The sequence below is a fragment of the Thamnophis elegans genome, chromosome 9, assembly GCF_009769535.1.
Source record: "Thamnophis elegans isolate rThaEle1 chromosome 9, rThaEle1.pri, whole genome shotgun sequence".
Classification (NCBI taxonomy): Eukaryota; Metazoa; Chordata; class Lepidosauria; order Squamata; family Colubridae; genus Thamnophis; species Thamnophis elegans.
Genome location: NC_045549.1, coordinates 62,884,284 through 62,905,173, shown reverse-complemented (window position 1 = coordinate 62,905,173; position 20,890 = coordinate 62,884,284). Strand labels below are relative to the sequence as shown.

General features: G+C 44.1%; 1 protein-coding gene across 1 annotated transcript in view; it reads left to right on the top strand.

Moving 5' to 3' along the window:
• The first annotated feature begins 15,232 nt into the window (after positions 1 to 15,232).
• The window catches only part of SPOCK3 (SPARC (osteonectin), cwcv and kazal like domains proteoglycan 3), a 145,394-nt gene continuing 139,736 nt past the window's right edge, over positions 15,233 to 20,890 (top strand). The window contains 1 exon segment of the mRNA XM_032223656.1: positions 15,233 to 15,460. Within this exon segment, the coding sequence (XP_032079547.1) occupies positions 15,260 to 15,460 (201 nt within the window). The 5' untranslated portion in view covers positions 15,233 to 15,259.

Genomic DNA, 20,890 nt, shown 5'->3' with positions numbered 1-20,890 from the left:
TTGTGGGATGAAAATATCCATTTGCCAACCAGTCACCGACTTCACTCCTTGTCAACTTCACTCCCAAACACCCTAACCTCTGGCTCAAAGTGAACTCGCAGACATTCAAACAAATCACCCCTTAAGCCTTTCTACCTATAAGACACGTTAATGTCAACTCAATGAAGCGGTGGACGTGATGAGCCGGGGTCTCGAAGCCGTTAGGGACTGGATGAGGGCTAACAAACTGGTACTCAACCCGGATAAGACCGAGTGGCTGTTGTGTTTCCCTCCCAATAATTTGGCTAGTGTTCCATCACTCAGGCTGGGGGGCCAAATTTTACACCCCTCAGACAGGGTTCGCAACTTGGGAGTCCTCCTGGACCCACAGCTGACCTTTGACCACCATCTGTCGGCTGTGGCCAGGGGGGCATTTGCCCAGGTTCGCCTGGTGTGCCAGTTGCGACCCTACCTGAACCGGGAGGCTCTCACAACAGTCACTCGGGCCCTTGTGACCTCTAGGCTGGAATACTGCAACGTGCTCTACATGGGGCTGCCCTCGAAGAGCATCCGGCGACTTCAGCTAGTCCAGAATGCGGCCGCGCGAGTGATTGTGGGTGCACCACTGTTCGCCCACATAACACCTATCCTCCGCGAGCTGCGCTGGCTACCTGTTGATCTCCGGGTGCGCTTCAAGGTGCTACTTACCACCCATAAAGCCCTCCATGGTAGTTGATATGAGTACTTGAGAGACCGCCTCCTGCCACTTACCTCCTTACGACCTATTAGATCACACAGATTAGGCCTCCTCCGAGTTCCATCCGCCAGTCAGTGTCGACTGGCAACTACGTGGAGGAGAGCCTTTTCAGTAGTAGCTCCGAACCTTTGGAACAATCTCCCCGTGGAGATTCATACCCTCACCACCGTCCAGACCTTCCGCACAGCCCTTAAGACCTGGCTATCCCGTCAGGCCTGGGGATAAAGATTGTAATCCGTCCCCACCCGAATGATGAATGAATGTTGTGTTCTATTTTTACTTATGTATTGTTTTATGTCTTACTGTCTTGTATTCCCCTCCCCATAAATTGTAAGCCGCCCTGAGTCCCCTCAGGGAAAAGGACGGCCTATAAATAATAAACCATAAACCATAATTGAAATTGACAAAGTGCATTTCCTGTTAATAAATTTGCAAAATCAGGCAAATTTAATCATCACTAACGAAAGTCTCCTAAGACATGGAAATCTTTTAGCCACACAAAGGCAACAACCTAACACCAGAACCCCTATATAAAAGCCAACATTCTAACACAAAAGATTAGGACGAACATATTTCACATTTCATCCCCAGTCAGCAAACACATCTACAGGCATGTCCGCAAGACTCACAACAAAGAGAAATTATTGTATAAATATTGCTGTCTGTTGTTCAAACTGTGGCCAACTTTGACAGCTATACTGCATGTTGAATAAAATCACCTTCCACCTCAAGCAAGTTTCCTAGTACGTTCATTTGTGACAAGGGTTGGAAACAGGCCCAATAATTTTCTTCTAACAAAGTTATTCATATGAATCCATATCCCACTCAAAAAGCTAAATAAAACCTGTCCATAAGTGAGACATCTAGGAATGCTACATCAAATTTTGATGATATAAAAAGTTTGTGTTTGTATGTGCTGATTTTTCCCCTGAATTGGACTCAAGTGATTTTATAAATGTTTTAAAGAGGAAATCAATACTTATAAATAATGGAGTAATCTGGAATGTGTTGATCACACCGAGGAGTAGAGAGCAAATAGGAGATAATTAGTCAAAATAAACTGTTGACAAAAATATAACAAAAGAGTCTTGAAAGGTTTCCATGCTACATCAACTGCATAAGAAAAATGCCATAATCAAATACCTCAGATGAACTTTGAGAAATCTTTGAAATGAAAATGGAAGCTGCTCCTGTTGGGAGCATTTATTACCCTATACTTTAAGCGTTCCAAATATTTTAAGCATTCTACACACAGAGCTCTGTTTTTATTAAAGTTGCTGCTCAGAAATGTCTTGAGCTTAAAATGTAAATGACAAAATCTAAACTCAGCAGGGAAAAATGATAGGATTATGTAGTAGGTAGAGAAAGCATTGATATAAAATGCAACAGCTGTAAAAAGAGCACATCCCTCTCTGGGGATCAGTAGAAAACAAATTGAAAATAAAACTTAAAAGGCAAAGGTAAAAATTCCCCTCGCACATATGTGCTAGTCATTCCCGACTCTAGGGGGCAATGCTCATCTCAGTTTCAAAGCTGAAGAGCCAGCGCTTTCTGAAGATGTCTCCGTGGTCATGTGGTCAGCGTGATTAAACGCAAAGGTGGTTCCTATTTTTCTACTTGCATTTCCACATGCATTCGAACTGTTAGGTTGGCAGAACTGGGACAGTAGTGGGAGTTCACTAGGGATTCGAACCGCCGAACTGCTGACCTTTCTGATCGACAAGTTCAGCATCTTAGTCACTGAGCCACCACGTCCTATACAAAAAAACAATATTATTGGGATTCAATAACTTGTGGTAAATATAACAATTTTCAAATAACATGAAAGCACTTTTTCTATCTTCCTTTTTCAAAGAAATGGCAATGTGGGTTAACAGTGTCCTTGATAAATTAGCATATAAATTCTTTCAAAAACTGCTTCTCAGTTTTAAAAAAAAAGTAAAAAAGTTATTGAAAAATATGTCCTCAGATCAATCCTTTGAAGGTCTCTCAAGCTGTGTACTTCAACTATCTCAAAAGACCAAACCACATAAAAATTATATTTCTTTTGTGTTTCTAAACTTTATATGGCATGGTTTTTCTTAAGGGCATGACTAAACACCGAAGGCACACGGAACGCTGTTACCTTCCCACCAAAGATGGTTCCTATTTTTCTACTTGCACTTTTAATATGCTTTTGAACTGCTAGGTTGTCAGAACCTGGGACAAGTAATGGGAGCTCACTCTGTTATGCAGCACTAGGGATTCGAACCACCGAACTGCGACCTTTCTGATCGACAAGCTCAGCGTCTTAGCCACTTGGTCACCGCATCCCTATAATAAAAGTACTAATATCCAAAATGCATCTACATACATCCGAATGGGAATATTAATAACATTCTGGTTACTAATTGTCCTCTATGTGCAGAGTTGAAAAATATGTAGTAAATTTCTCAAAAAAAAAATCAGATCTAAAATATGACCACTATTGTGTATTAAGCTCTGGATAATTTGGGATAAGCCAGTGGCTCTCATATGGCCATGAATTTCCAAAATGTCTCAGGGAACTCAAATTGAAGTCCCCCAAGATTATAAGCCTGGGAAGCTCCACTGTCAACCTGGTGACAGAAACTCAATCAGAGAAGTTGCTAAATAGTAGGGAGGATGTTACAACAGCAACCGTCTCTATCGATCCCTCCTGGTGCCCACTAAGCAATTAAAAGTCTTGAATCTAGTGATCTCAGGAGCAGGGCCCTTGCATGCCTCCCAGGTATCGCAAATGATGCCACTCCAGAGGTGGGTTCCTACTAGTTCACACCTATTCGGTAGAACTGGTTCGTCAAATCTACCGAACCGGTTAGAAGAGGTTCCACCAGTGGACCCGGAAAGCAGGCCACACCAACAGAAGAGGTTCCAAAAAATTTTGAAACCCACCACTGGTCCTTGGATATGATTATTCTACACTATCATGTTCATATTTATAAAACTCAGTGCCTTTGTGAAAGGTAAGGATGACTACTGCGTTTGTGGTGCAATCAGAACATTGCGTGTGTTGAAGTTGTTTTAACGCAAACCAAAGATGCCTTTTAAAAAACAAGTTTACATCATATTCCTATGCATGCCAGTGCTGTGTGTGAGGTAATTTAAGGTGGTTCTGACAAGTGTCGTCGGCATCTTCATATCTGGTCACATGGGCAGCAAGCTACTCCCACAAAGGAGGCCACACCCACAGAATAGGTTTGAACAATTTTTGAAACCCACCACTGTGCACTCCCTGTCACCTCTACACTGGGGTCTAGGATGGTGTCCATCCAGAACCCAGATGAGCTCACCTCAAAAAGAGGGAATCTTCCCCCGTTGTGACTTCCCATCAACATTTTAAATATTTAATAAAGAACAGTGACTTAAAGGAGGTTTTTTTTAGTAAAATATTGCAGTAAAAATACTTATTCTCAGTGTTTCACTTGGACCTACCATAAGTACCTTTATGTTATTCCAAACGATTGCAACTTCTATCCTTTTTGTCCAGATGAGAGTCAATGAATTAAAGTGGATGTATTTGTGAAAATTATCTCATGGATAAAAGTTTCAGTTAAAAATTGCTCTTAGTTTTTAACCAGTCAAAAGGTATTTGGATAGCTACGTTTTCAAGGCTTTCATAGAGAGTTACACATGCAATAGAAAGAAACCCAAATCACCTGCAAAGTTGAATTCCCCCCCCCCCATTTAAAAACCACTTAGTTGATGAAAGTAACCATATGCATTTCATGGACATTTGGCTGCACATGTATTTATTTGCCAACTGAAAATGATGAAATGGTCTGTATTGCATAAACATTCGCGTCTTTGCGAATCTGGTATTCATCAAAATGCCACGAGCCTCTTTGGTGTTTACACAGAAAATATTTCCATACACTTTTTTGGGGCACCGAATGGACTGGATTATATGCATATCTCTATTTAAGGGGATCCAAATTCTGCCTTGAAGTAACGGGCAAGAAAGTCTTGTTCCTTCAGGCCTTGCAGTTGTACGATAATTCTGGTAAAATGTGAAATATCTGCACGAAAAGCAATCTCAGACAAACGCCTGTTCTGTACTGATATAAAGAAATGCAGCACGAGCAACCAACCACCTTTCTAATTAGGAATGACTTTGAACTCCCCGTGATTCAAGGGCTACCAATTTAAGTAAAGCTCATTTCAGATTTAGTCTTTTAGTCCAGGCTATGCAAAAGTATCTGTCAAAAGTAGAACAAACTCATATCACTTGGGAATTGTTCTTCACTCTGTTACATGGATTTAAGAGCCAGAGTTTTAGTAGGGGACCGAGTGGGAAATCCAAGTTCCAATCTCTCCATTCTTTGCTAATATTTGAATAACCATAGGGACATAAATTTTGCAAGAAGCTTTTTTCCATATAAAATAACTTGCTAGGCTTAAATTCTATTTGTTGTTTTGCTTCTCATTAATATTAATTTTCTTGTATCTTCTAAGACTTGAAATCAATGGAGACCATATTTATTTGTGAAAAAAATATGATTATTTGTGGGTTCAGATTGTCTACTTTAGTCAAATAGAACATACTACTGAGATAAAGGACACATTATGTGAAGATGGAAGGCTTGGAAAAAACCTACATTGGACAATGGACAAGAAGTGAGAACAGAATAGAGCAGGTAGCATTTTCCCTACTTCTTAACTGCTGGTAGGAATTGTATGAGACTCAAGGGATAATGCTTTTCAATACAAAATATTTTTTTTATTTAGTAGTACATTCTTTTGGAAGGGCTGGCCCAGTGTCAAACTGGAGATCAAAGAAACAATGCTGCTATTTCCTGCCTTCTTATTAGTCCCATTTAGATGATAATGTGAATCACTACATTTATTTCAAAATGTGATTAGCCAATTTTGCTTCATTTGTTGTCCTTCTAGTTGCCAATGGGCTCTAGTAAAGGTCATAGGGTGGCATGAACAGGAAGCTAAATGACTCTGTTTTCTCTATGTTTCAGATTATATAAAGCAGCAGACATGAATAATTTTAAGTTGGGTTCAAAATATTATGGATGACAACTATCTTATCATCTTATCTTATCTTATCTTATCTCATCTTATCTTATCTTGACAAACTGAATTCTTGAAGTTACATATTTTACTATTTATCTTTTAGCAATTTATAAATTAAGCAATATTTATATGATAAAAAGTTTTAAAGATCATAGGTAGGGTCAATATGCAGCATGAACCTTTGCATATTCATGTTCACAGTGGCAATAAGGTTGAGAAAGCAGACTTACATAGCTTCCTTTATTACATTAGCAGCTGCATTTTAGCAGCTTTATTTAGATGACCTGCTCCACTTATGAAAGTAAAGTGTGAAAAGATGTTTTCTCAGTATTTTGGTGATAAAATTATTAAAATTCACCCAGGTCTGGACTCTGCATTGGTGAAAACAGAGAAAATTTGTGGGGTGGGGGACACATCTTGCATGATAACCTGAGATTAACCGGAGACAGAAGCTAGAACTTCATCAGTTCTTTGAAAATGAACATGCCCCAGCTATGTTTTCAGGAGTGAAGGAACCTGAGCTTTGATCTAGGAGGTTGTCAGTGTCTCTTGAGGGGAGAGGCTGAAACAGGTTGCCTTGAAAGAATTGCTGTTGGGGTCCCTCCTGAAAATGCCCTCCCTAGATCCAGCTGTTCTAAACAACTATTTCCTGAATTCCAACCATATGGTTTTTGCAAAGTTGAGGAAATTTTTGAAGGTTAGCTGCTTGCCAAGTGACCCTGGACAGCTTACAAGACAGTTAAAACAATCAAAAGCAAATAGCTAAAAGAATGGAATTGCATGACTTCTGATTCTTGTATGCATTTTTAAAATAGATACTAAATTTATTACGGTATTTTCTGGATTGCTTCTGTTCATTGGGAGTAGGGTACATTGATCAAAGCAGCTCCATTCCTTTCTGTGTGACAATTGGATGGATAGCAGAGGGCAGGAGAGATTGATCAGACATTTGTATCTTTGTAGGATAAGTGTCAGGTCTGCCTCTGTTCAAAACTCAAGAAAGAAAACCCCCAACTCTATTGAATTAGTAAGAACTACTTTTTACTAAGTTTGAAATGATAGCAGCAAAAGCAAGGCAAGAGCTGATTAAAAATGCACGGAAATTATACATTGAAAGTCATCCCAAATTCTCTCCCCCCCCCCCCCAGGGTCCAGCACTGAGAGTCCAATCAATATGCAGTATGATGTTATGGGAAAGCTCCTCTTCAGGTATTTCTTGCCATTGGAGTCTCAGGATGGTTGGCCTTGACGGAGTATAAATAACTCCACTCAGTAGTGCCATAATTCATGAGTGCAAACCTTCCTTCCAGTTCTCATGGGACTATTACACACCAGCTCGCTTCCCCATTGCAAATGCCCATGCCTCCCCCTCCCTGTTTCTATGGCAGTCAATAGCAAGCATGCTGCAGAAACACATGCTGGAGATAGGGCTGACAGTAAGTTGTCTTCTTATCCATAAATCCTTTAGGAAAAGTCACCTGCATGTTCAGAATAAGATGTCATCAGTGTGCTGATGATCTACAAGTATATAATGCTAACTCAGGTCATACTGGAGATGTACTGGAATACTGGGCCTGCTGTCTAGAAGCTGAAATGGGGAAGAAAAAAATTGAAGCTAAACATGTAAAAGCTGGAGTAGCTATTTGCTCAAAATACGTCTGGCTCTCTGAATGTTTTGGTTGTGATTCTGGATCAAGACAGTACCTCCCCTAAAGGAGAAAGTGTCTGATTTTGTTGTTCCTTTTGACTTGTGGCTACAGTTAGATAAGTAGGTGGAGGTCATGATTAGAAAGGTTTCTCAGCTTCTCAGCTTCTCAGCTGCGATACCAGATATGGTGGATTATGGTTGAAGGGGGCAGGAAATAATGTTTTTTTAGTTCCCGTAAATTAGATTGTCTTTGGAAATTTGAATAGCATACATTCTGAAGCATACTTTTAAAAAGAACTTTTCCATCAAGCTTTTAATAAGGCAGACATCAGTACATCATGTATTATTCTATAATGTGATTTATTTATATGTTTTCATATAAAATTGCAAACTGATGGGAGTGGGACTGGCAATATAAAATATTGTAAACAAAAAAAAAGTTAATTAAGGAATTGATGGCACTTCAATATGAGGACTGTACATAAGATTGGAAGTAGCTTTAGAGCTGTGCAATCTCATGGTACTAACTAGTCTTTTATTGCCTCAGTAAACCATAACAGATCTGTTGTTTTCTTTGTTGACAACCCATTTTCCTTTTTCCAAGAATACTTGCTTGCTTTATTTACAATAAGTTTATATACTGTCTCAATCCAACCCCATATCCCATTGGACTTTAAATGATTTACAATATTTATTGAATTTGTAAACATAATTTTATCAATTGATTCAAGCAACATAAAACAAAATACAATAAGACTAGTACAATTATAGAAAATGTAATCAATGTATAAATGAAATAAGATTAAGTCTTACTTAATTCATAAAATTGCTCCGATGAAGGCAAATCCTTACATGCCAATTGCATTTCCTGATGGGAAGGAACGCTGTGCATTCTCTGGTTCCCTAGGTTAGATGGACAGATTCAATTGAGGATAAACAGTCTCTTAGATAACGAAGACTGAAGTAATTAATGGCTTGAAAAGCAGCTATCAGCATCTTGAATTGCATTTAAATACATGCTGTTAACCAGATTACCTTTTATCAGCAATGATAAAATGCCAAAACTGATCAGTGAATTGTATGGCCTGCTGCATGATAAGTTTCTGGATGATCTTCAAGGACAGTCTCAAGAAATCTAAATGAAATATGGTAATATATCAGTGAATGCCCTCAGTACATCCTGTTCCAGAGATCATAACTGATACAAAGTTTAGCACCTTTGAATTGTAAACCAAGATTCATTTCCCTTACAGGTTGTGTGCCTGTCTCTTTGAGGGAGTAATACACCCCAACTCAAAGGGAAATATAATATTGTAAAGGAAACAAGCAATTTCTAAACAGATATTTCATTGTTTAGCTTAATCTGAGCCTTCTTCTCTCTATTCAGACCTTAATAACATTAGGCAGTAGATCAGGACATCTATCACATCTCTCATTTGGCCTGGGATGGAGATGTACAAATCAGTATCATCTTCAAATTAATATCTCAGCCCAAATCCATGGATGATCTCTCATCACTGCTTTACAGAGATGTTAACAACATAGAGGAGTGGACTATAATGGAGCATCTGACAGCTTGCCTTCTCAACCCTATCTTTATTGGACCTTCCATCCTGAAGATCTTAATGGTTTCAGCTAATCCCATAGTTGGAAGAAATGCCCATCTGGGTTTGGTTCCAAGTGGGGAAAAAGACACTGGATTCATGGAAGTTGCTTGGAAAGAAGGTTTATTGATCTGACCCAGGCTCTTGGGAAGCCTGGGTCAGATCATTGAGGACCAGAGTTTCTTGCAAAGAGTTTTAGAGTTTTTTTTTTTTAATTAGAATTTGTAGGCCGCCCTTTTCCCTGAGGGGACTCAGGGCGGCTCACATAAAACCGGGAAAGGGGAATACAGACATCAAGATAGAAACATATAATAAAATGGTAGGCAACATACATTCATCATTCGGGAGGGGCAACTATCCTTATCCCCAGGCCTGACGGGCGAGCCAGTTCTTCAAGGCTATGCGGAAGGCCTGGACGGTGGAGAGGGTACGAATCTCTACGGGGAGCTCGTTCCAAAGGGTCGGGGCTACTGCTGAGAAGGCCCTCCTCCTTGTGGTTGCCAGCCGACACTGGCTGGCCGATGGGATACGGAGGAGGCCTAGTCTATGGGATCTTATTGGTCGCAGGGATGTAATTGGCAGAAGGCGGTCTCTCAAGTATCCAGATCCACTGCCATGTAGGGCTTTATGGGTGATTAATAGCACCTTGAAGCGCATCCGGAGATCGACAGGCAGCCAGCGCAGCTCGCGGAGGATAGGTGTTATGCGGGTGAATCGAGGTGCACCCGCAATCACTCGCGCGGCTGCGTTCTGCACTAGCTGAAGTCGCCGGATGCTCTTCAAGGGCAGCCCCATGTAGAGCACATTGCAGTATTCCAGCCTAGAGATCACAAGGGCCCGAGTGACTGTTGTGAGAGCCTCCCGATTCAGGTAGGGTCGCAACTGGCGCACCAGGCGAACCTGGGCGAATGCCCCCCTGGTCACAGCCGTTAGGTGGTGGTCAAATGACAGCTGTGGATCCAGGAGGACTCCCAAGTTGCGAACCCTCTCTGAGGGGTGTAAAATTTGACCCCCCAGCCTGAGTGGTGGAATATTAGTCAAATCTTTGGGAGGAAAACACAACAGCCACTCGGTCTTTTCTGGGTTGAGCACAAGCTTGTTAACCCTCATCCAGTCCATAACGGCCTCAAGGCCCCGGCCCATCACATTTACCGCTTCATTGAGTTGGCACGGGGCAGACAGATACAATTGAGTATCGTCCGCATATTGATGGTATCTAATCCCGTGCCTGCGGATGATCTCTCCCAGCGGTTTCATGTAGATGTTGAATAGTAGGGGGGATAAGACCGAACCCTGAGGCACCCCATAATTTAGGGGCCTAGGGGACGATCTCTGCCCCCCCACTAACACCGACTGCGACCTGTCCGAGAGGTAGGAGGAGAACCACCGTAACACGGTGCCTCCCACTCCCACCTCCCGCAGTCGTCGCAGAAGGATACCATGGTCGATGGTATCGAAAGCCGCTGAGAGGTCAAGGAGGACCAGGATGGAGGGATGTCCTTCATCTCTGGCTCTCCAGAGATCATCAATCAATGCGACCAAAGCGGTTTCTGTGCTGTAACCGGGTCTGAAGCCTGACTGGAAGGGGTCTAGGTAGTTTGCTTCCTCCAAGGACCGTTGGAGCTGGAAGGCCACCACCTTCTCAACAACCTTCCCCAAGAAGGGAAGGATCACAGTTCTCACAACTGTCATACTATCTTTTCTGTCCAAGAACTGTAGGAAATCTGACTGGAAAGAAAGAGTGATTCTCCTTTCTTTGTCCATCCATGTCTTAATGACACATGCCAGGTCCATCCTCTTAAATCTTAGATTAGATTTATTACACATAGAAAGTGGCATTCAAGCATATTCACCTAAGACCAGTCTGCCAAGAATCTGATTGTCTGCTTTTGAGTAGCAATTGGGGGAGGAGGGGTACTATAAGTTGTGGTAATCATTCAGTTTCCAGTCTTTCTTGCCCTGTCATGGCTTCCCCCTCCCTCCCCAATCCCACAACATATGTCCCCTTCCCCATTGCTAGTAAAGTAGTACAGCCTTTATTGTCATTGTACATCATGAATACAACAAAATTGTTTTTAGTCCCACTGGTAGAATCCATGACAACAAATACAAACAACATAAATAGTATAAATAATAATCACTATGCAAGTAATTAGGAAAAAGAAAGAAAAAAGAAATAGAAAAAAAAACTTAGTCATACATTTCCGTATGTGCGTGGAGTGATTGTGGTTGTGTTTAAGAGTCTGATAACCCAAGGATAGAAACTATTCTGGAGCTTGAGGTTCAGCCAAGTCTTTCAAAAGAAAATATGGTTTTATGGCTTTGGTGCTTCCTTCATTGGAACACCTGGTTTGGGGGGGGGGATGGTTTTGGTTTTTATTTGAATAAAAAGAAAGAACAACATAAACATATAGATGGGGATGTGGAGTGGAGTTTTTATTTATTTTTTTATAGTAAGTGGGATAGGAGGAATTTCTTCTTCGGGAATTATGCAGTGATTCCTTACTTCTGTTTCTTAGTATTCCGCAGCAGTAAGTACGAGTATGATCATCTTCAGACACTTTTTGAAAGATTAGGAAGTAGAAAGAAAAGCTACATGGAAATGTCCTGGGATCTTATTGAATTTAAAGTTATTGAATTTACTTTTGAAAATAGCCCAAACCACGGCAAGACAAAATCTATTAAGATTAAATACAAGGGACTGTCAACTATGTACAGAAAAAAAAAATATAAGGATGAAACTGAAGAATACAGTATTTAAAACTAATGTTCAACATGGTGGTAAAAAGGTATTGCTAGAATTCATGCAGATAATATTTTGCAGGCTGAAAAATAATAAATATAGTACTTATTGGCTGTGGATTATTTATGAGTGTTATTATCAGGAAAATATTTTTAACATGTCTATAAGCAGCTCAAATATCTATCAACTGATCTGAGCTTTGTTAGATAACATCAACAGCACCACTGTTTTTCCTACGGAATTCCTAGCAGTCTATGGAAAATCGAATTATCTATCCAGAAAGGAACTGTTGAAAAATTTCTATTGATTATAATTCAGAATTTTCTGCTTTGTGTGTGTGTGTGTGTGCTCCCCACCCTCTTTTTTTAAAAATAGATGCCATAATGTTACATTCTATTCTACTAAAATAAACTTTGATGAACTGGGTCAGGAGTAGAATAAAATCTTCTTAATCCTGTCTTCTCCACCCTGGGAAAATAAATATCAAAAAATGATGGTTAAACAAAAATGTTTAAGTTATGTTGACTTGCTGAATTTTTCCTAAGAAAAGTTTAACTTAAAAATTGAAGGTTTTACATGTCATTGGTTTTTCTCCGCTAATGAAAAGTTTTAAATTGGATAAAATGAATTATCAATTTGAAAAAGGTAAAACTCAATTTGATATAGAAATGATCATCAGATTACTGCAAGCACATATAAGCTTTTATTGAAACCAGGAAATCCTTTGAAATAGGACAGACAAGTTAAAAACTATATGATAAAATGGGAAAAATTGAATCTTAAAGAGTATTTTTATCAAATGATGTGTCTTTAGTATATGATAGCAGATAAATTGTCAAAAATGGGTAAGGGACTTTCAAAGTGTAAATGTAATAAAAGAGAGAACAGTTCTTAAAAAAAACTTTGGTGAATATATAACAAAGGTAGAAAATATTGGGATGGAGAATGTATTTTGATGCAGAAGATTTTAAAAGTGAACGTATAATTGAAACTAGTTGCCTTTCTTTTGTTCTTAATGAACAAATAAAACATCTTATGGAACTTTGTTCTTATACATGATAACTGCATGAGACTTTTATATGGTCAATGATGGAAGTTCTTACAAACACCTACACTGGAAGAATTTGGGATAAGCGTGATGGTAAAATTGCCAATCTTGATGAAAGAAATGACTTGGACATGTTTTTACTTGAAAATAGTTTAATAAGAATGGAATTACACAAAAAGCTGATTTTTAGATTTGATTATTAGTATTGGAGGAACTTATCACCCAGCCCTCTCCCAGGAAAATGAAATATCATAGGAAATATTGAAAAGGCAGAATATTTCTCTGGATGTGAAAAGGAAGAAACATGTTTTAAAAGACAGAATCGCTGCCTGCAGCTTCCTGCCCATCTCCCTTTGTCAATGAGCCATTAAAGCCTAAGCTAGTCCACTTTACATAATAAAGAGTTCTCCCCATCAGCTCCAGAGTGATGGGATTAAGCCATGATAATATTGGCCCTTTTACCCAACTCGGCACATGGCATCTGAGAACTCAACCAAACCTGGATTCAAAACGCAGCCTAGAGAGTTGCCCCTGCAGGGGCCCATGGGAGTCTGACAACCAATCAGAATACAAGCTCAAGAGCAAAGGCCAGAGAGGGCATAAAACCAGGGACTCAGCTTCTCTTCATCCCTTGCCTTCCCTTCTCTTCTCCACCAACACTGAAGCATGTGATCACCTTTTCTGTTCAGGACTCAAGCCACGTGGTCCTGTCCACCATTAAAACCATCTTTCCAAGCAGCCTCCATGTCTCCAAGTGTCTTTTTCCCCACTTGGAGCCGAACCCAGAAGGACATTTCTTCCAACATTATTATTGTCATTTTCTTTCATCCACCCATCCATCAACAGGTCTCATAGTGGTTGCTGCTGGGACCAGAAGAAAAAAAAGTTCTATGGCAGATGTCACGGGGTCATCTTTACACATGGCAGCCTTCATAGATCCTACGTTCCACAAATGCTCCATAAACTTGCTCCAACCTGAACTTTCTCTAAATTGCCTCTCCATTCAGGAATCTCCTGAAACTTCCTGTCCCAAGCCTTCTTTCCCAAATTTGGCCATTTTCTGGGGACAAACAGCAAAGTGTGCAAGTGCAAATCTTCTTTCTTTTGCTTATTTTCTTGCAACAGAAAGGATTAGATCAGGAAGCTTAGAGGCAGAGCCCCAAACGCCTCTTCTTGCTACTGTACATCAGCTCCCAGGCAAAGGCAGTCACCATAAAGAGAAAGCAGCCACCTCATCCAGGCACCCTAAGTCTGTACAGCACACAGGTCTAAAAATAACCAAGTGTGTTGTTGGGTCATGTGAACACAGCCTAAGGAGCAACCCAAATTGGCCATGGTCTATTGAGGAGCAAAGGAACCAACGAATGGCTCCCCATTGAAAAGAAACCGCTGGCGTTTTCTTCCCAGCTGCCCCAACTTTGGATCCCACAGAATAAGGAGAGTGAGAAAGGAAATGGAGGTAGGGGCTATCTCCGCCTTATTTGGCATACCGCGTTCCCTCTCAACCCCCCCCCCCCACAACCAGGAGTGGCAAAGCTCAGAGGCTGATGCCAGCCTGATAAATGGAAGGCGATGGGATGAACCTACGGGCTTTTCTGGCAGGGGGGAGGGTTGCCTCCTGCCCCTTTCCGGCTAAAAGAGCAAGAAAAAGGCGGGGAGAGGGCTTTCCCCTCTCAGGTTACCCCCTCCCCTAAACCCAGAGCCGACATTCTTTCAAAATAAAAGCAGCCGAGGGAACCTCACTCCCCCCCCCAAACCTGCCTAATCGACTTATTGGAGCTGAGCTTGCCCAGCCTAACGTTCCCCCAATCCTCAGAGCCTCTGCCTCGCCCCCCCCCCCCCGCAAGGGGAGACGGACAGCCCGGGTTTCTGCCTGGCGCTCGCTTAGAGGTGCGCGCCGGGCGGGGAGTGGGGGGGGAGGGAGGAGGAGGAGGGCCTGCGAAGCGGCGGCGGCGGCGGCGGCAGCCGGGAGAGCGCGCGCTGGGCGCAAAGGCGCTGAGTGGACGGCTGGCGCGGCGGGTGCAACAGCAGCATCTTCGAGAGGAGATTACCGCTGGCAGCCGCGGCGGCAGCAGCAGCAGCAGCAGCGAGCTGCCTTCTCGGTCGCTGGAGTCGGGCATCGGCTGGCGGTGGAATTTCCAGCAAGGTGATGGACCGCCTGGTTCTCTTTTAATTATTATTATTATTTTATGGGGGTGGGGGAGATAACTACTCTTCCCTTCAAGGGAAAAAAAAAAGAAAACCCCACAACTCTTCTGCCGTAGGGAGAGACTCCTCGGAAGGGAATGCTTCGCCGCCTTCTCCCGTTTGCCGTAGACTAGCAGCGCTCTCACTCTCACCAACTGGTTCGGTTGGGGAGGGCCCCTCGCGGTGCCCAAGGGCTTGTTTTTTTTGGGGGGGGGCTAACCCCCCTTTTTGTTTCTCTCTGCCCACCCAGATGTTCAAGGTAGCAGCCTTCGCCTGCGTGTGGGCAGCCGCTTGGTGCAATCCAGCCGTGGCGGCGGCGGGGTCCATAGCTGCAGCGGCGACGGGAGCCGGAGGCAGGTCAGACAGCGGGAATTTCCTGGATGATAAGCAATGGCTTACAACCATCTCCCAGTACGACAAGGAGGTCGGACAGTGGAACAAATTCCGAGACGTAAGTGTGAGCTGAGCAAGCCCTCCCGGGGTTTCTGGGTGCTCTGGCTTTCTTGCTGTTTTTGCCCTCCTGCTCCCCCCCCCCCCCCGCTGCTTACCTGCTGCAGGAGGGGAAGTTTTCCGGCTTGGTCTCTTTCTCTCCTATATGAATCCAGCAGGGCTGCTGTCCCCCCCACAATAACCACCCTTCGTCAATTCTGTGTTTGCAGATCGAGTTTATTTTAGGACCAAAATTAGACCTCCTATTAGGCGCCCTGTGCAGCGACCAACTTTTCCCACTGGGGAGGCAGTGGGAAATGGGGCAGGTATGGAGTATTAAAAGAAGGAGGGGGGGGACGACAAAAGTTGTTCTCTTTTATATTTGTTTTCCCGTAGCTGGAGTTGCAAAAGTGCATCATCCTTGCCCCCCTCCCTGCCCCCAATCTTTCTCTAGGTAATGTATCAAGAAGGCAGGCATCGATCTTATGGCTTAATGGAACCCTTTAAAAAAAGGGAATGAAAAGAGACAATGCTACTTTGGAGGACTTCAGTGTCCACGAATGAATAAAAAACCTTTGATTGATGGTGATGTGTTAAATAGCACCGAGGAAAAGTGCGGGGGGGGGGAGGAAAGTAGATTTCCAATCTTTTTTGCCTGCTTGTGAGAAATGTACTGTATGAGAAGAGCTATATATGCATTTCAGAGGTCCAGGGAATGAAAGACTGCTGCAAGGGGGGGTGGGAATGAAAAAAAGAGTATTCAGCATGCTACAAAAACATGGCCCCCAAGCAAAAATAGGCCAATGGTGAGGGAGAACAACCCTTTTCAGGGTAGAAAATAAGGGTTATTTTCTTCATTAGTCTAGGAAGAGTGGATAGAAGAACACTTTAACCCCTTTGGATGGAAATGAATTAAGCTTTTTGAGTCTGCTTGTTTGTCATGTTCCATCATGGTATATACATATATAATAATTGGTTTTCTACTGCCAGTTTTCTCATGCCATAGGACTCCGTGTTTAAATGTGGGTTACTGTAATGTTCAGCCTCATGGGAAAAAAAGTAAGGAAAGTTGAAAGCAGTTTCATCCATGCATGCAACAGTGTTAACAGCTGATGCTTAATTTGGCCTGCTTAGAAGGGCCAAAGCCAAGAAGTTCAGCCAGTGTGTAAAATGCTTCTCAATGAATGACAGAATTAAGATGGGATACAAAACTGTTGTGAATTGGAAAGCACTGTAAGCCATTTTCTATCTGCTTGCTTCATCTATTTTTAATTAGGCATATTAAGTACACTGTATTGTATACTTTTAAAGTGTTCAGAACAGTGCAGCTACTGAAAAGAAAGGAAAGTGTTTCCCCCATTTTTATACTAATCAAAAACAGGTTAAATTACTAGTTTCTGAACCATTCAAATGCTTTCTTGCAAGTTTATATTGAAGGCATAACTTGACTTGTGCAGCCTGAGCTCTACGTGTTTTAATTGGAATTAATTATTCATTGAAATTTATGCCCACATATGTTCACATCGGATGTAGCCTCAGACTGAATTCACCCTGGGAGGAATATGATATTTATTGTACTAACACTTTATTCTGACTGAATTGCATGCCCTGTGTTGTTTAGAAAGTAGTTGTTTGGAAGGAATTGATGTTTCTGTTTTTCTCTTTTAAAAATACCTGCCCAAACCCCTGACATTGTCTTTATAGTTTTTTTCTAAGCTGTTCTTGGAGAAGAATTTAGGTATTTAGGTATTTATTGGGATTTATATGCCGCCCTTTTCCCTGAGGGGACTCAGGGCGGCTTACAACCACAGGGGAGGGGAAGTGCAAGGTCAAAACAAAACAATATGTGAACAACAGAAAAATAATAAAACCCAACTTTCATTCAGCAATCAAACAAACACTCGGGCGGGTAATTAGGAGCCTATCCCCAGGCCTGCTGGGAGAGCCAGATCTTGAGGGCTGCGCGGAAGGTCTGGATAGTGGTGAGGGTGCGGATCTCCATGGGGAGCTCGTTCCATAGGGTCGGGGCAGCAACAGAAAAGGCTCTCCTCCGTGTGGTCGCCAGTCGGCATTGACTGGCAGATGGAATTCGGAGGAGGCCCAGTCTGTGCGATCTAATTGGTCGATTTAGGGAGGTAATCGGCAGAAGGCGGTCTCTCAAGTACCCAGATCCACTACCATGGAGTGCTTTAAAGATGGTCATCAGTATCCTGAAGCGCACCCGGAGACCAACAGGTAGCCAGTGCAGCTCGCGGAGGACAGGTGTAACGTGGGCGAACCGCGGTGCGCCCACTATCACTCGCGCGGCTGCATTTTGGACTAGCTGTAGTCGCCGGATGCACTTCAGGGGCAACCCCATGTAGAGCCCATTGCAGTATTCCAGTCTAGAGATCACAAGGGCTCGAGCGACTGTTGTGAGAGCCCCCCGATCTAAATAGGGCCGCAACTGACGGACCAGGCGAACCTGGGCAAATGCCCCCCTGGTCACAGCCGACAGCTGGTGATCAAGAGTCAGCTGTGGATCCAGGAGGACTCCTAAGTTGCGGACCCTATCTGAGGGGTATAGAATTTGACCCCCCAGCCTAAGTGTTGGTATATTAGCCAAATTATTGGGGGGGAAACACAACAGCCACTCGGTCTTATCCGGGTTGAGTACCAGTTTGTTAACACTCATCCAGTTCTTAACGGCCTCCAGCCCCTGGTTCATCACGTCCACCGCTTCATTGAGTTGGCACGGGGCGGACAGATACAATTGTGTATCGTCCGCATATTGATGGTATTTTATACCGTGCCTCCGAATGATCTCGCCCAGCGGTTTCATGTATATGTTGAATAGTAGGGGTGATAGGACCGAACCCTGAGGTACCCCACATGTTAGGGGCCTCAGGGACGATCTCTGCCCCCCGACTAACACCGACTGCGACCTGTCCGAGAGGTAGGAGGAGAACCACCGCAGAACAGTGCCTCCCACTCCCACCTCCCGCAGTCGTCGCAGAAGGATACCATGGTCGATGGTATCGAAAGCCGCTGAGAGGTCAAGGAGAACCAGGATGGACGCATAGCCTCCATCTCTGGCCCTCCAGAGATCATCGGTCAATGCGACCAAAGCGGTTTCTGTGCTGTAACCAGGTCTGAAGCCGGACTGGAAGGGGTCAAGATAGCTAGCTTCCTCCAAGGTCCGTTGAAGCTGAAAGGCCACCACCTTCTCAACAACCTTCCCAATAAAGGGAAGGTTGGAGACAGGACGAAAGTTGTTTAAAATGGCTGGATCTAACGATGGTTTCTTCAGGAGGGGTCTCACCACCGCCGTTTTGAGTACGGCGGGGAAGTGCCCCTCCCGAAGGGAGGCGGTGACAACCGCCTGGATCCAGCCATGTGTCACCTCCCTGCTGTTAGCCACCAGCCAGGAGGGACACGGGTCCAAAATACAAGTGGAGGCGCTTACAGCTCGGATGGCCTTGTCCACATCCCCAGAGGCAACTTCCTGGAACTCAACCCAGAGCTGATGTGGCAAATAGTCCTCCTGTGTCTCAGCTGGATCTACTGCGGTGGAGTCCAGGTCCGATCGAAACCGAGCTACTTTGTCCGCCAAGAATTGAGCATAGTCCTCAGCCCTACCCTGCAAGGGGTTTCCCGCCTCCCTCCTATTAAGGAGGGAGCGGGTTATCCTAAACAGGGCGGCTGGGCGCGACTCGGCGGACGCAACCAGGGAAGAAATATATGATCTTTTTGCAGTTCTTAATGCTCGGACATAGTCCCTGGTGCAGGTAGTTAAGAGTGCTCGGTTTGCTTCGGACCTGTCGGACCTCCACTGGTGCTCTAGGCATCTCCTCCGGCGTTTCTTCTCCCGGAGTTCCTCGGTGAACCAGGGAACTCTCCGGGATCCACTGACCCGGAGGGGCCGTAGTGGCGCAATCCGGTCGAGAGACTCCGACGCCGCCGAGTGCCAAGCGGCGGCCAGAGTCTCCGCCGAACTGTGGGCGAGGGTATCAGGAATAACCCCAAGCTCCGTCTGGAACCTCAGAGGGTCCATAAGTCGCCTGGGGCGGAACCACCTGGTCGGTTCCTCCTCCCTACGGTGGGGGTTTGGCCTCCGGAAGTCAAGCCTCAGTAGGCAATGGTCTGACCACGACAGGGGTATGATCTCGTTACCCCTCAGACCAAGATCACACATCCACTGCTCCGAGAGGAATACGAGGTCGAGCATGTGACCCGCTGCGTGGGTTGGGCCCCGAATTACTTGGGTCAAGCCCATGGCTGTCATGGAAGCCATGAACTCCTGCGCCCCATCAGAGCGTTCACCGAGCGATGGCAAATTGAAGTCCCCCAGAACTATAAGCCTGGGGAACTCAACTGCCAGCTCGGCTACTGACTCGAGGAGCGAGGGGAGGGATGCTGCAACGCAGTTGGGAGGCAGGTACGTTAGCAGCAAACCCACTTGACCCTTGAGGTCCAACTTTATCAGCAGGGACTCACACCCGACAAGCTCCGGAGCAGGGACCCTACGAGGTAACAGAGATTCCCGGATTACAATAGCCACACCGCCACCCCTTCCCTGGGCTCTCGGCTGATGAAGCACCTGAAATCCCTCTGGGCACATCTCTACAAGGGGGACTCCTCCTTCTGTGCCCAGCCAGGTTTCAGTAATACATGCCAGGTCTGCCCTCTCGTCAACAATTAAGTCCCGGACGAGGGGAGCTTTGTGAACAACAGACCTGGCATTTAGCGACAACAGCCTGAGACCAGGGTCCTGACTACTCGCGCCATCTGGTCTTGGAGTGGGACTCCTAGGGCCGGAAGGAGGGATCTCTGTAATGTAGCGAACCCTCCTTCCCCGATAATGGCCAGCCCTAAGGTCCCCGCCGTATCTGCCTCTCCCTGTCACGACCGCTATGCTCCGACCCACTCCCATGTCCATGGTCCCCCCAACCACCCCGGTTCCTCCCGCCTTCCCCAGCAGGTCCTCCGAGTCAAACATTCTCATTTATCCACTCTAACAATTCCCACATAAAAATTTAAAACATATAAAATACAGAGGTAACAATTACTAAAAGTGGGCCATTCATTCAATTCCATTCAACTCCCATACACTCAACATTCTATTTAAAATTGCGCAGTTATAGTATATAATAATATGGAAACAGTGGAGGAAGCGATGGTCTGCTCCTCTCCCTTCTTATGTCCTGGGGAACTGTCCTTAGCCACCAAGTCAAAAGTACGTAGTATATAAGGTGGCTGTAGACAAACAAGATTGAGTATAGAGCTCCAAAGTTCGTAAACGGCATCCGTATAGTCTTGCCCCACTGGTGGAGGTTAGCGGGCTGTATATTCGAGAGTCTCTTTCCCAAAGATATATAAGGGCCCCAATGTAGGAGACCAGAGTTCGAGACTAACTTGCACCGCTCTTGCAAATGGAAGGAAAAATGCTGGTATTCTCGGGGTTCAGTTCTTA